The sequence below is a fragment of the Labrus mixtus genome, chromosome 14 (genome assembly GCF_963584025.1).
Source record: "Labrus mixtus chromosome 14, fLabMix1.1, whole genome shotgun sequence".
NCBI classification, from domain to species: domain Eukaryota; kingdom Metazoa; phylum Chordata; class Actinopteri; order Labriformes; family Labridae; genus Labrus; species Labrus mixtus.
The window spans coordinates 20,795,213-20,812,006 of NC_083625.1; the positions used below are offsets into that span (position 1 = coordinate 20,795,213).

Consider the following 16,794-nt stretch of genomic DNA (forward strand, 5'->3'; position numbering starts at 1 on the left):
TGGTTTGACTGAAGCACTTATCTACAATCTGTTCATCATATTTACACAGTTCTGTGAATTGATATGAAGAATGTTTAATTTTAGGATATGGATGAAATTTGTAACGATTTGAAACCTTTCAATGCCAGCTTCCTATGAGAGTTAAAATAATAATTTATCAAACACTGTGACTATCTGAAGTCCCTCTGTTCTAATCATACTTTTTGAGTCACTTGTACAGGTGTATGGAAAGTTCTTGACACGTGCCAAAAATAAAAATACATTCTAAAATGAAATTACTTTGGCTGATTTTCCCATTTATCGCAAAAGATGAAGCAGACAAACCGTGATGATGATATGAAGTAATGATTGATTGTTGCCGACGGTATTTATGTCCGTTTACAGTAAGAACAGTACGTTCCCTCCACCCAATCAACTTTCTGTTCCTCCTGTGACCTTTGAACACTCAACCATACCACATGACAAATTAACCTACATTATTAATTATCACCTAGTACATGCTCCAAATTAGCCCCTACAAATACACCTATCCAGTTTTGCTTCTGCATTTTCTCTAAAATGTTGACACAAAACAGAGAAGTGCGGGGACAGAAGAAACAGGGTGCCAAGTTATTTCCTTGAAAGTCATGCGTGTGCATGTAAGGAAAGTGGTAAATAGTCACAAGTCACAAGTGTTTCTTGGAAAACTAAAGATGGAAGAAAGATGCCTCCTCCTCATAATGACTCAATCTCGTCTCCATCGAATGATGATGGCACAAAGCTGACGACCAATACAGGTATACATGAAAAACAAAAACAACTACAGCCTTGTCCAGATTTATATAAGTGCTTTAAAGAACCTGGCCAAGTATAAAAGGAGTGAGTTATAGATTATCTGTGTCCACTGGAGAAATGCTGGTAATTAAGTTAGCATTACAATGGATTGAAGAAGACAGACTCTTAAGAGCAATAACAGGTTCTGACTCCAGTTTCCAGATGCTGAAAAATGAATAACAATAATAATGTTATTCATATAGCATCTTTAAAAACACAGGTTTACAAAGAGCTAAAGTAACATTAAGCAAAGAAACCTGAAAAACAAAAGAACCAAAACCACACCAAAAGACAAAGACAATACAATAACCACACAACAAAATATCCAACAAACATAATTAAAACAAAATCACAAGAACTTCACTACAGCATGAAATGAGACCGCAGGAGGACAAGATGATGTAAGCAACTAACAGAGTAGGAACCATTAGAAGGGATAACAACATTAAAACACAATAACAGCAATAAATATGTAGGAGCCATAACACAAGATTAAGGCAATTAAAGAGGCAGAAAGAATAAAAACAGATAAAGGCAGGGAAATAAAGCAATACTACAGAAGAGCAATTCAATCAATCAATTACTTAAAGAGGAAATTGAGTAGGATTTAATAGTAAAATCCAGTAGTTAAAAAATAAAATAACAAGTGAAAAGTAGAAGTTATTGATTAGGGATAAGAAGATCCATGCCTTTGTCTCTTCCAGGTTAGACTACTGTAATGCACATCTCATTGTCATCTGTAGCCTAAAGAAGGTTCAGTACATCCAGAACAGTGCTGAAAGGATCCCGTTGAAAGAGCAGAAATATCACACCCATCTTGCATTTATAACACTGGCTTCTTGTCCCTGACTGCTCCTCCCCACCTAAAGAACTGCCAACACCACAAAGACACAAGAAACTTCAACTGAGCTCATGTTTTCAATCTTCTTGCTCTCATTTGTAGTCCCTTTAAAATGGCTTTGAAATTATTGTTTTAATGCCCCTGTTTTAACTCTATAGCACTTTGAGATTTCCTTCAAGTGTAAAGTGCTTTTGAAATAAAACATTATATTGTTATTTAGTGCATTTACAGCCTATTCATACTCCTTACCTGTTGATGGCGGTGTTGCACTAAAACGTTGTTGGCCACCTGACATTGAACCTTAAGAAGAAGAAAAAGTCCAGGGGGCCCAGGGGAGACAAATATAAGAAGGAAAAGTAAGAGAAGAAGTTGTTATTGTACTTTCTAATCAAGGTTTGTCATCATTCGTTATTTTATTTGTCATGTTCAACCTTTTTACACACATAATATAACCTGACGTCACGCGTCACGCCATGCTGATGTGACCTGTTGCTTAGCTTCTTTTAGCAACCTGTTGCTAGCCAACTTGCTAACTAACCTTACCGAGCTAAGCTAAATGGTGATGTCCTCTGCATGTCAACAAAGATACACTTTACGGTTCTGTTATATGTTTGTGTTAGCATGTGGCTAAACTTAATATTAATTATCACTGCAGAGTAAATGTGATGACGTGTAAAGTAAATAAACATAAATATGAATAACATTTAAAGTAAATAAACATAAATATGAATAACATTTAAAATAAATAAACATGAATAATAATCTGTGAAGTTATTGTGATAATGTTTAAAATTACTAAACTTAAAAATAAATCTGTAAAGTTAGTGAGATAATGTTAAAAATAACTAAATTAAATGAGAAAACAGATGTAACAGACGTCAAGAAATTAAGTTTAAATTTGACAATAAGAGAATATACTGGGATTAAAATGTGACTTAATGTTGATCTGAACCATAGACTGAAATAATAATTAGTATTATACCTGATAATAATTTGATTATCACAACCACAGACAGGTACTGATATGAGCAGAGTTACCTGTGCAGGTGAATCAGGACTCGTCTTAATGTCTCTCAGTCTATAGTTTTTATAAAACAGACAAACAGAGTGATGCTGTATAGTGCGACTTGTAGACATAACATTATAAATCATATGATTCAAGTTAGAAAGGCGCTTTTCTTCCAGTGTATGAAGGTACATTAGCTTGTCTTCTTGTAGATGTCTCAGGACCCGGCCTTCGTGGAGGCCATCAACAAACACATGAGGGTCCCCGAGCGGCTGAGCGTGGGCACGGAGCAGCAGTGGAGGAGAGGGGAGGAGGACGAGGAGACCACCAGGAGGGAGGGACACGTTCCTCCTGCTTTTACCATGCAGGTCCCTGATAGGCTGACATACACAGGTAATAACCCTTTATTATAAACACTGTTCAGTCAGACAGAGACAAACATATGTGAGCCATGTTTTACAAAAAGAGACAGTGAGGAGGACTCGGTGCTCTCCACACATTTCCTACTTGTTGTTAATAAAAGGGGCAGTGAATGTCACGTAGGACTTCAATGCGGGGGAAGTCCGCCCATTGCTGGTGAGTTTGACTCTGCCTGCAGAGTTCATCCTCCACTCTTCCTCTTGTTGCAGCGAAAAGAGCTGGAACATAATTTTCTTTCTACTTCATTTGGATTTGACAGCCCATAGCACATCTCTTAAAGGCTTACTGTGTGACTTTTTCAGATCAGAAACAAATGCTCTCTTCCAAGCTCCTCCCTTCCCTCCTGTCTCCCCTCTCCACTCTTCCCCCAGACCCTCCTGACGAGTTTCATTGGGAGGGACAGAGACAGCAGCGTGCGAGTGCCAACAAACTTCTGAAAACAAGACTCTCAAATCAATGATATGCATTTGAAAGTAGATTCGGTTGTCATGATTGTCATTTGAGGCCAACGGAAGTATTTTCTGCGGTTTGGAAAGTTTGGTCCTTCAGCCGTACTCTTGCTACGACGCCCTGTTATAACGCCTCTAGACACAGCTTCCCTGAGTGGGCGGGGCCATCGCTCTTCCCCCATGTGCTGGCAGGGCTTACAGTTGGATAGTGTGGGGTTAGCAGGGAAATCTGTGCCATATATTTTTATTTGAATCAACGTTATTTGGTGCTGGCATATGGATAATTGCATTACATAAGTCAAGAAGAAGACATTTTACCAAATCACTATTTTGTCTCAGCCCTGCGTACTATACTCTCTCTCGTGTAAATCTTACGACTTTTGACTTGAACTGCCTCAGAATGTTTGTTGATACAATCACTTGGTTTAGAAAACATGCTGACATGAGCTGTGCTTAAGTCTTCTTTAACTTGTCACCTACAGAAGCCCCCGATATGAGCCCCACTCCTCTGTTTACCCCGTCCAAACTGACCCTCTGTGGACCCCAGAGTCTGGACCCCTGTTGGGAGAGTCTGTCAGGAGAGGTCTTAATCAGAGAGCAACAGCAGGTAGGTGGACATGTGACCACTGTGTTGTATTTAATTTAGGGCTGGTTAAGTGTATTTTTTAATGGTGACTTTTTGCTGAATTTGAAAGTTAATTATGATTAATCACAGTGTTTAAAATTCCATTTGTTTTCATTTTGAAAGCAGTGTTTAAGTCCATACTATCAAAAGCAATTGTTAGCTTTGGGAATAATATGTACTCTATGATCTTCTCTACTTATAGATTTATTATTTAATTAAGTGCTGCACCAGTGGGATCTGAAATCATGACTAAATCCTGGCACAAACAAAAATAATTTTAAGATCTTAAACAATGCTGATAGTTATATCAGCATGTGGAGCTTGAACCGTCTTGTGAGGCTGGCTCTAGATTTAAATCATTAAATGTGATCTCTCACGTTTGGCTATATGAGGCATATAAAAACGGCTTTGAAAGGTAACCTCTTAAAGCCCCCCTGCAGAGGTAGAGGTCTAATTCCTTGTGGTGAAGCTGACTTGACCTGACAAGCATCATGTGGGCCTTCATTAATAGCAGTTCTTTAAGCATCCCTGATTAGACTATTGTGGACAATGTCCAAATGCTAATTTCCAAGGGCTGTCACTGACTAACATCATGTTTTACAGCCAGCCTTGCAAAGTTACCACGGAAACCCTCCATAATCAGAATCTGTTTTTATTGCCTAGAACATTTACACACACAAGGAATTTAACTTGGTGTTTTTTTGCAAAACAATTAGCAAAGAAATAAAGCAAAAATAGTAAGATGCTATAAAACAGCAGTGCTCCTGCTGACAGGGAACTTACATACAAGATAAAAATATAAAAAGGTTAGGTAAGCAGATTTTTTAATCCACCAGCCAGAGTCGATGATAGACATTCCGACCCTGATTCATGTATTTTTCCACTGATACAACTGCTGACCTCACTATATTTTTATTTATCTTCAGGCTACATGGTAACCATAGACTTATGAGACTCACAGACTGTCTGCAGGAATGATTGATGTAGTTGTATGAAGAGTAAAAAACTCACTAAGCAGAAAATAGAGCAGTTGTTTGTGTTTATAACCGTTGTAAATTAAACCTTCTGTTAAAATCATGACAATATGTTGTTTCTTTCAGATGTATGACAGCTGTAAATGACTTTCTCTTCCTGTGTGACAGAGCCCCATTCGGAGATCTTACAGTGATCAAAGTTTTGGAAGGACACCCCCTGGCACACCGACAAAGCTCAAACAGACTCTGGCCAGACACCCATCCAGTCTGTGAGTACTGAGACACCATCCTTCAAATTTATACCAGTCTTCTATCACAGTACCAGTTTAAAACAGTATCTCAGAGATTATATATATATATATATATATATATATATATACTTTATTCATCTCAGAGGGGAAATTCAGGTATACACACACAGGCTCAAATTAAACACATTCACAAATAGAACCTATGGACATGCAGTAATGGAGAGTTGTCAGAGTTAGGGGGCTGCACCCAGGGGATGTCCCTGAACTGTCAAGGGTTTGGTGCCTTGCTCAAGGGCACCTCAGCAGTACTTGGGAAGTCAAAGCTCCATGACCAGAAACGTGGTCAAGCTATGATTAATATTGAACATTTGAAAAATGGAGAGAGGTTAGACTGCAGAAAGGTTTCAAGACTGATGCAGAGCTGCTAAACACTGAAGCTTCCGTCCGGGACAACCTGTGTGTGTATCGACTCTAGCGAGTAGTGGACGGAGGTTGATGCTCTCTCCAATGTTTTGAATTTGGACTGCAGTAACCATTTCAAACGCTACGTGCAGGTAGACCCGCTGCAATGGTGATGGTTATCCGTGTTGCAATCATAGGAGACATTTAGTCAGGCCATTTCAACACATAGTCCATCATTGTAAACACTGACACAAGGAGGAGCTCTCTAGTCAGGGAGCGAGCAGGACCATCTGGCTGTGGTCATACAGTCAGAGCAGAACAAGCACAGGACCAGGATTTACGTTGTTTTCTGTCACAAATCACTCTTTAATCCTACGTTACTTGTGTTTACTGTGGCTGGTAGTTGAACAAATTCATCCGACACTGTACAAAACACCCGCATTTGGGGTGTGGAAGATGCTAATTTCCAAACCTGGTCAGCATCGATTATGTTCTGATCCTATAATGTTGCATAATCGTCAAAGTCTGCATGGCGAATTTTAATACCCTTAAGCTTACTGGTAGCTAGATTGACTTTCATCTGTGTGCACAGTCTGGACTGAACTTTTTGTTTGTGTTGTGATAACTTCTTACTTTTGCAATGTGTTTATTGAGAATGCTTATTTTGTGATAACAATATCATTTTGACTTACTTCACAGCCCTAGTTTAATATCAATATCATATTTCAGTACCAGTTTATACCAGAATGATATCACTGTACCAGTTTATACCAGTATGATAGCTCAATACCAGTTTATACCAGTATCATATTTCAGTACCAGTTTATACCAGAATGATATCACGGTACCAGTTTATACCAGTATCATATTTCAGTACCAGTTTATACCAGTATGATAGCTCAGTACCAGTTTATACCTGAATGATATCATAATACCAGTTTACACCAGTATGATATCATGGTACCAGTTTACACCAGTATGATATCATAATACCAGTTTACACCAGTATGATATCATGGTACCAGTTTACACCAGTATGATATCATAATACCAGTTTACACCAGTATGATATCATGGTACCAGTTTACACCAGTATGATATCATAATACCAGTTTACACCAGTATGATATCATGGTACCAGTTTACACCAGTATGATATCATAATACCAGTTTACACCAGTATGATATCATAATACCAGTTTACACCAGTATGATATCATAATACCAGTTTACACCAGTATGATATCATGGTACCAGTTAACACCAGTATGATATCATGATACCAGTTTACACCAGTATGATATCATAATACCAGTTTACACCAGTATGATTTCATGATACCAGTTTACACCAGTATGATATCATAATACCAGTTTACACCAGTATGATTTCATGATACCAGTTTACACCAGTATGATATCATAATACCAGTTTACACCAGTATGATTTCATGATACCAGTTTACACCAGTATGATATCATAATACCAGTTTACACCAGTATGATATCATGGTACCAGTTTACACCAGTATGATATCATAATACCAGTTTACACCAGTATGATATCATGGTACCAGTTTACACCAGTATGCTATCATAATACCAGTTTACACCAGTATGATATCATAATACCAGTTTACACCAGTATGATATCATGGTACCAGTTTACACCAGTATGATATCATAATACCAGTTTACACCAGTATGATATCATAATACCAGTTTACACCAGTATGATATCATAATACCAGTTTACACCAGTATGATATCATGGTACCAGTTAACACCAGTATGATATCATAATACCAGTTTACACCAGTATGATATCATAATACCAGTTTACACCAGTATGATATCATGGTACCAGTTAACACCAGTATGATATCATGGTACCAGTTAACACCAGTATGATATCATAATACCAGTTTACACCAGTATGATATCATAATACCAGTTTACACCAGTATGATATCATGGTACCAGTTTACACCAGTATGATATCATGGTACAAGTTTACACCAGTATGATATCATAATACCAGTTTACACCAGTATGATATCATGGTACCAGTTTACACCAGTATGATATCATAATACCAGTTTACACCAGTATGATATCATGGTACCAGTTTACACCAGTATGATATCATAATACCAGTTAACACCAGTATGATATCATAATACCAGTTTACACCAGTATGATATCATGGTACCAGTTTACACCAGTATGATATCATGGTACAAGTTTACACCAGTATGATATCATAATACCAGTTTACACCAGTATGATATCATGGTACCAGTTTACACCAGTATGATATCATAATACCAGTTTACACCAGTATGATATCATGGTACCAGTTTACACCAGTATGATATCATAATACCAGTTTACACCAGTATGATATCATAATACCAGTTTACACCAGTATGATATCATAATACCAGTTTACACCAGTATGATATCATGGTACCAGTTAACACCAGTATGATATCATAATACCAGTTTACACCAGTATGATATCATAATACCAGTTTACACCAGTATGATATCATGGTACCAGTTAACACCAGTATGATATCATGGTACCAGTTAACACCAGTATGATATCATAATACCAGTTTACACCAGTATGATATCATAATACCAGTTTACACCAGTATGATATCATGGTACCAGTTTACACCAGTATGATATCATAATACCAGTTTACACCAGTATGATATCATGGTACCAGTTTACACCAGTATGATATCATAATACCAGTTAACACCAGTATGATATCATAATACCAGTTTACACCAGTATGATATCATAATACCAGTTTACACCAGTATGATATCATAATACCAGTTTACACCAGTATGATTTCATGATACCAGTTTACACCAGTATGATATCATAATACCAGTTTACACCAGTATGAGTTCATGATACCAGTTTACATCAGTGGTATTCTGACCACTGTCAGAATCTCAAACTTGTATTTATCAAGATAATGTGTTTTTTGTTCGTTAGTTTATCTTAGTTTGATAGCTACTCTCTCACTCAGATGTGCTGCTTCCTGTGCAGCTTGTATTGATTATAGCTTTTATCCAATCAGATTTCGCCCCTGTTTTGTCCCCAGGTCATAAAATCTTCCCTGCAGTTCAAGTTTATGATGACAATATTGTTGAGTGTCATATTCTTCAACCAATCAGATTTGAGTTTGACATATAGGGTGTATTCTTTGCCTTGCCAAAGGTGTCAGAATGTACTGCACTGGTCAGAGAGCAAGACTAACTTCGGTGAATATAGCTAGCTGCACATAGTTGGCGTTGGAAGAGAAGTTCAAGTTAAAGGCAGGGTTGGTTAAACTAGCATGATTTTGAAAGTAGCATTCCCTCCGTGCTCCGTCTGCACCCACCCCCTCCCCTCTGTGCTCCCTCAAAAGCCACACCTCTCAATTAATGACAAAGATAAAGATAAACTTTACTGATCCCCCGTGGGGGAAATTTGTGCATTACAGCAGCTCCAGAAAACAGGGGACGGGAATACAATTATTAAAAATAAAAATAGAAGTTAAAACAAATCAAACATATCAACAATAACGTAAAGTTACACAGTAACTACAAAAAAACTACAAAAAAGGTTTTGTTCTTAAAAAAGCACACACAGTGTGTAGCATGAGGTGGTGATGCTGTTAAAGAGTCAGATTAAACAGTCTACAGATGGGATGAACGACCTGCGGTAGCGCTCTGTCTTGCAGGGTGGGTGTCTCAGTCTGCTGCTGAAGGAGCTGCTCAGGGCCCCCCACAGTGTCATGTAGGGGGTGAGAGGGGTTGTCCATGATGGATGTCAGCTTCACTAACATCCTCCTCTCACCCACCTCCTCTACAGAGTCCAGAGGACAGTCCAGGACAGAACTGGCCCTCCTGACCAGTCTGTTCAGTCTCTTCCTGTCTCTCTCTGTGCTCCCTCCTCTCCAGCAGACCACTGCATAGAAAAGTGCAGACGCCACCACAGTGTCATAAAAAGTCCGTACACTCCAAAGGACCTCAGTCGTCTCAGCAGGTGAAGTCGACATCGGCCCTTCTTGTACAGGACGTCTGTGTTGTGTGACCAGTCCAGTTTGTTGTTGAGGTGAACACCCAGGTATTTGTACGTCTCCACCCTCTCGATGTCCAAGCCCTGGATGTTCACCGGTGCAGTGCGGAAGTCAATCACCATCTCCTTTGTCTTGCTGGCGTTGAGCTGAAGGTGGTTGAGCTCACTCCAGTCGACAAAGTCCACGATGACCTGCCTGTACTCCTGTTCGCTCCCCTTAGACACACACACCCCACGATGGCTGTGTCATCGGAGAACTTCTGCAGGTGGCAGCTCCCAGAGTTGTAACAGTATTACATGCATAAGCACCATTGGTGCAACAACGGACCTCAGCTCATTCTTTGAGTGTGGGCTCGTGCATGCATGGGGTAGAGAACGAGCAGGGAGACAGCACACCTATGGCTCCAAATGACCTTATAAGCACAAGACTGGGGGGTATGCTGTCTTCCAGAACGTCGAGTAAGAGCAAATGTGTTTGCATCTGTGGTATAGTATATACCATTACCACTCTATAATATATTTATTTATTGCAGCAGGTGAGATGAGAGAGATGTGAGTGTCTTAAGTTTATGTAATGAGCTCAAGTTAAGCTTTTTAATATTGTTAATTCCAGTACCAGTGAGTAGAGTATTGACTCAGACAAGCTCCTGCAGTCTCTGTAATACTTTAACATACAGCATTATATAAACAGCTTATTTTTTATGGCATCATAATATTAACATAGCCTTGACTGAACTTGCTTTGTTGTTTTTTTGGTGAACAGTGAACTGAACGAGTCGAATCATAACTCATGAAGGAGAATGTGAGTGTAGCACTGAACGCGCTGTGTAACGATGTCGAATACATGGCACCTAGTATGCATCTGACAACGCTCTTGTATGCAAGTGAATAATGACTTCAACAAAGGATGGGTGTGTAGGAGGCTCTACTGGAAAAGAGCAGATTAAAAAAAAAAAAAAAAAGATCATGTTCAAACGAGCTTTTTGGACTGTGAACTTTGTTCAAAATGTAAAATAATGAACTATGAACATGAAATAGCTCTTGCACAATACTTCATTATACAACATCCTTTCCTCTCTGCCCTGCTTCCTCCTCCACTTTTTCTTCTTCTGGGGCCGGATTCACAAACATTTCTTAAGATAAAACTCAATAAAGACGTTCAGAAGTTTTTAAGAATGTTCTTAACTGTAATTCCTTTTTAACAATGTAATTTCTAACAAACTTCTTTATTTTCTTACTTACGAACTTCTCAGATTCTATAGGGCAGGCGTCTATGCATATGCCTACTTACATTGGGTTCAACATCATTGACTAAATGATCAAATGTTGTTTAAATATTTTAAAATAAGCAGGTTTGTCAACATTATTGCTGTCTGTCGGTACCATATTTTAGATTTACTTACAGATATAACTTTGAGTAAAGGAAAATATTCCAACATTAGTTTTTTTTTTTTTTTTTTTGAGTAAAGGCAAATTAAATTAAAATGAACTGTCCAATTTGCTATCTTATTTTCAGGAGTACCAGAGACATGAGACCTAAACCAAAAACAATAGTGGCAAGCTAAAATTAACAATAAATGTTAGACACATTTAGTAAAACTGAAAATCCAAATCACTTTCAAGAATCTCATTTATTCTCAAGTTTGTTCTTGGGAACAAACATAAGAAGAAAGTTAAGAAAATAAATAAACACTTAATTCATGAATATCAAATCATGAGTAAGAAACCAGCACTTAAGAAGCTTTTTTTTTCTTTAAGAAGGTTTTGTGAATATGGCCCCTGGTGTCCTTGTCTCCTTCCTCTGGTGTTGTTGTTTCCTCCTTTAATCCCGCTCTCCCTCTCTCCCTCTCTCCACCGTCCAACAGACGAGGTTCAGGACGTCCCCTCCTCCAGAGATCTTCTCCCTCTGCCCACACCAGTGACCCTCAGGCCCAGCACCCGCCCTCCAGTCCCTACAGCCTCTCATCTCCTCAGTCCTTTCTGCAGACAGCCAGGGCGCTGGGCCTGCAGGCCTCACAGCGCCTCCTGCAGGCAGTCACCCAGAAATACAGGTCTGAGCCTTGTTTTCTCCAGCCGCTCGATGAATCCGAAAGATTCACCTAATATTTACTTATCAAAATGTACATGTTTCGTTATCTTTGAAGTATTAACAATATAAAAGTCTTATTTCAGTCTTTTTAAACTTCAGACTTACCCAACTGTTTGATGGGAAATGTAGTTCTTTATTGGAATATCACTTAAACGCGCACTATGGAATTTTGGTAAAGACATTTGAACGTTGGAAAAGTGTACAGATTACGTGATATATGTTCATGATTCTATACACAAACTGTCCTCAGAGGAATATTTTGTCCCAGTAACACAGTTTGAAGATAACATTCTAGGCGAGACATTATGGTGGGGGGCCTCAACAGTGAAAGCGTAACTCTTCTGGTTTTAAGCTTTTAAGCTCCAAACAGTGTTCAGGGCCCATGTTCTTCTTTGAATAAAGTTTGTGTTCTAAGTTCAGAAAATAAAGCATAGAATCGTTTCAATTCTCCAACTTTCAAATTTCACTACCAAATCGACATAGTGCACCTTTAACAGCAAACTACTGTAAAACTCAAATATTGATTAAGTTTACTGGTATTTCTTAGAAACACAGTGAAAGAACATGATATAACGGTCTCTCTGTTTTGTTAGTAGCGTGTTCTCCTGCTCTGCTTCTGGCTCTAATCTTTTTTTTAATGCAACTCGTTATGGCTTGGATATTTGATAATAACTTAGTCTTCTGCAGTTACTGGACTAATAAAAGCTGGTGATTCAGCTGCTGTTGTTGTGTTGTTGGATGTGTGTGAATGAAAGTAAGTGTAAATGAACTAATTCTGTGTGTCTGAGTCTTATTTGATCTAAAATGTTCTCCAGCACTCATATTGGCTGTTCATCATGCCTGTGTCTCAGTATCTGCTTTGCTCTCGACCTGCATCTTTTACCTGCTCTAGTTGTGTACCTGCGTATGTTGACGTGGGCCTGTGAGGCAGCAGACTTCAGTTTTGTCTTTTTCTTATCGGAGCAAAGGTTGAAAAACGAAGGGAAGCCCCCAGCTGCCAGGTTCATGGCCGAGGTTCCTGCTGCAGCACAGGTGGAGCTCAGCAAGAGAAGGTGACGGAACACAAACTGACTTTTTTTTTTAAACTACACAACATCTCTGCATTGTACTCGCTCAAACTGTGGAGCATATGTGCGATTATTTAATTCTGTTTTTGAATAAGAACAGTGTAAGCATGAGAGGAAATTATCATCTGGGTGTGTTGAATTAAGTGTGTGTGCCGCATTTAAGCTACTTCTGTGTGTTTGAGTCTCAGGCTCTTGTTAAGCTTGTTGGATGTCTGTTTTTAAATGAATGTAAGTTCTGTGTCTGATTAGTGCAGTAAAGACTGTAACAGGGTCTAAATAATATGGTGTAATGTTGTTCAGCTGAACTTCACCTGAAGATGACATCTGCATGTCCACAGTGACAGAAGGAAACGCAGAACAAACACTGAACTCAACATCCAACACAGCAGACACCGAACACAACTTCAATCAATCAATCATTATTTGTAAAGCGTCAATTCACAACAAGCGTTATCTCGAGACGCTTTACAAAATAGCATATGGGATAATATGCAGGCAAGATTTCTGTTCCTCGCGTTCCTGTTGTCCACACTTCCTTGCCCCTAAGGTGGAGGTCGGAAGCAGGCCGTGCATGAATGAGGACGGCGATGGTACAACACAGTCCGATGTTAGCGGCTGTGCGTCAGGCGGCGGTTGAGGGACAACACAGTCCGATGGTGGCGGCTGGGAATCAGGCGGTGGTTGAGGTGAAGATACGGTCCGATGGTGTGGGCTGGGTGTCGGGTGTAGAGGTGGAGTCTGGGCGTCGGGCGGTGGTCGAGGGACGACCACAGCAGCAGGCAGTCCTCACCAACAATCCTTAGGAATCTACAAGCTGAGAGCTCAAAGTATGTGGTCAGTAACTATGATCTAAAGATAGAGACATGCAGTAATATGATGTGGATGCACAGAGAGAGATAGAGATAAGAGCTCAAGGTGCCAGGTCCTCCGGTAAGCCTATAGCAGTATAACTAGGAGCTGGTCCAGACCTGTGCCAGCCCTCACTATAAGCTTTATCAAAAATGTTTTATTCTATTCTATAGACACAGTCTAATCTTAAAAGTATAGAGTGTCTGCCTCTCAGACCCCGGCTGTTAAGATGATTCCAGAGGAGAGGAGCCTGATAACTGAAGGCTTTACCTCCAATAGTACATTTAGAGACTGTAGGTACCACGAGAAGGCCCGCATTCTGGAACCGTAATGTTCTGGAAGTGGATGCATGAGCTGCAGCGTTCTGGACTAGTTGAAGAGTCTTTAGAGACTTAACAGAGCACCCTGATAAAAAACATCCAACACAGCAGACACTGAACACAACATTTAACACAGCAGACACTGAACACAACATCCAACACAGCAGACACTGAACACAACATCCAACACAGCAGACACTGAACACAACATTTAACACAGCAGACACTGAACACAACATTTAACACAGCAGACACTGAACACAACATTTAACACAGCAGACACTGAACACAACATTTAACACAGCAGACACTGAACACAGCAGACACTGAACACAACATTTAACACAGCAGACACTGAACACAACAGACACTGAACACAACATTTAACACAGCAGACACTGAACACAACAGACACTGAACACAACATTTTACACAGCAGACACTGAACACAACATTTAACACAGCAGACACTGAACACAACATTTAACACAGCAGACACTGAACACAACAGACACTGAACACAACATTTAACACAGCAGACACTGAACACAACAGACACTGAACACAACATTTTACACAGCAGACACTGAACACAACAGACACTGAACACAACATTTTACACAGCAGACACTGAACACTAATAAAAGGTGAACAGGGGGGTATGAGTAAGTGTGTTCAACAAAAGCAAACTGAATTTCCCTTTGAGGATTAATAAAGTAACCTGGATTTCTCTTTTGGGCTTAAAATACCAGCTGGTAACTTAACTTTAAAAGCTCACTATGCAGTTTCAGGGAACAGCAAAAATACAGATGAGGCAGAGCAAGTTCAGCAAAATACATGCGTCTGGGTGACACATACCTGGGGCCACTCTGTAACGAGGGGGGAGGATGTGAACTACGGGACCCCAAGGGGAAGTGCAGAGTAAGTTCAAGAGAAAATCTAAATTTTTCTCAACCCTGATTTGTTGATCAAATTGATATATCTCCCAGCCCTACTCAAAGAAAATCATGTTCACTCTCCCCCTCTCTGTGTGACTGATATTTCATTGGCTTCTTCTCTCACGTCGGTGACTCCGGATGTCTGTTTTTTATTTGACCTTTTTTCTTCCTAATGCGAGCTCGGCAGTACATATTCGCCCTGCAGAAGATAAACAGGGGGCGAGTGCAGGTCTGCAGGGGGAAAGAACAAAGACATGCACAGTTGAAGAGACGTAGTAAGAATACTTACGCACTAAGAAAAGCCTCAGCCCACCCAGGAAGACATGATGGGATAATGTCTGTACATGGATATACTGTATATCAACAACCCTAAATAAAAGTCACTCAGCTGTCAGTCCGACTCTGTGGCTCAAGTAGCTGTAAGTTTTCTGTTAGTTTATGTTATTCTCTGCATGCAGGGTGATGATGGAGAGCTGGAGCCCCGAGGAGGATGGAGGAGCTGCAGTTGAGTTCATCATCCTCAGGAGACAGGTGGGACACTCGTCTGCGTTCATATATTCCCTTTTTAGATGGTATCATCACTGTGGAGGACGTCGTGTTGTCTGTGGGTGAGCAGGGAGAACACCACAATCAGTCTCGTGCATTCAGGATGAATAAAGGTGTTGTGTTTAAGAGTTAAACTCTGATGTGTCAGCCAGCAGAGAGTGGCTTGATTATCAGAGATTTGTTTGTGCAGGTTTCCCCTGCTCTAGGTTCCCTCCACACCACTCCTACAAGACATTCCTTGGGGAAACATTGCTTTTAGTAGATATTTTCTTATATTTAAAGTCTCCTTCTCCCTCCCTGTCTCTGTCTGTCAGGTGATGAAGATGAGCCGTCGGCTGGCGTCTCTGGAGCGTCACAGCACGGAGCGGAGGAACACTGAGGTGGTTTTGTTCTCTCTGCTGCTGTCAGCCTGCATGCTGAACGTGTGGCTGTGGATCCGCAGATAGCACACACTGGACAACACACACACACCGAATGTCACAAACACACCTTAAACACTCCGTTTGACACAAAGACACAAACACCACAGAACGATTGATGTAGAAACAGGAAATAGTCCAGAACGCACTGCAGCTGCTGTCCACCCCACAGGTGGATATTTGAGTGACTGCATGTTGATGGTTAAGGTCACCTGTCAGCTACATGATGATGCTCTGTGACACGTGCAGGTGTTTCACCTGAATACTACAGCGGGATGATGATGTGATGCAGTGTAATGATCTGTGTTAGGAATGTTTGTCAAAGAGTCATTTTAATCTTAGTCTCGGTGATTTATTCAAACTGAAAGGTCCACTCTAATAATATTCAACACATGAAACTATGAGCACCAGTGAATACAAACCTAACACTGTTTGAAGTCTGATTGTTACATTTATGTTATTTTAGACTTTTCTTTAAGCTGTGCCGATATTCTTTGAAGCAGCATTTATGTAAAGGTCTCTATTAATGTCTTTATATTTAATAAAGTAGAGTTTATATTTGAAAGTGTTGTGATTTCTTAACATGTTTTATGACTGTCAATATCAGAGTTAAAGAGAGAAGAATGATAAAACAAAAAAGATGTGATGGTCGACTGAACGTTACAATTTAAAACAGGAGTGAAGTGTGTGTGTGTGTGTG

General features: G+C 39.8%; 1 protein-coding gene across 2 annotated transcripts; it reads left to right on the forward strand.

Moving 5' to 3' along the window:
- Positions 1–1,953: 1,953 nt before the first annotated feature.
- On the forward strand, positions 1,954–16,659 carry LOC132988363 (mitochondrial fission factor). Of its 2 annotated transcripts, XM_061055723.1 has the most exons (8): positions 1,954–2,047; positions 2,873–3,053; positions 4,012–4,136; positions 5,297–5,397; positions 11,732–11,917; positions 12,924–13,007; positions 15,588–15,660; positions 15,990–16,659. In XM_061055723.1, the coding sequence occupies exons 2-8, from the start codon at positions 2,873–2,875 to the stop codon at positions 16,119–16,121; spliced, it is 882 nt and encodes a 293-aa protein (XP_060911706.1). In that variant the 5' UTR covers positions 1,954–2,047; the 3' UTR covers positions 16,122–16,659. The 2 variants fall into 2 exon arrangements, with proteins under 2 accessions (XP_060911706.1, XP_060911707.1); XM_061055724.1 differs by lacking the exon at positions 12,924–13,007.
- Positions 16,660–16,794: the final 135 nt, after the last annotated feature.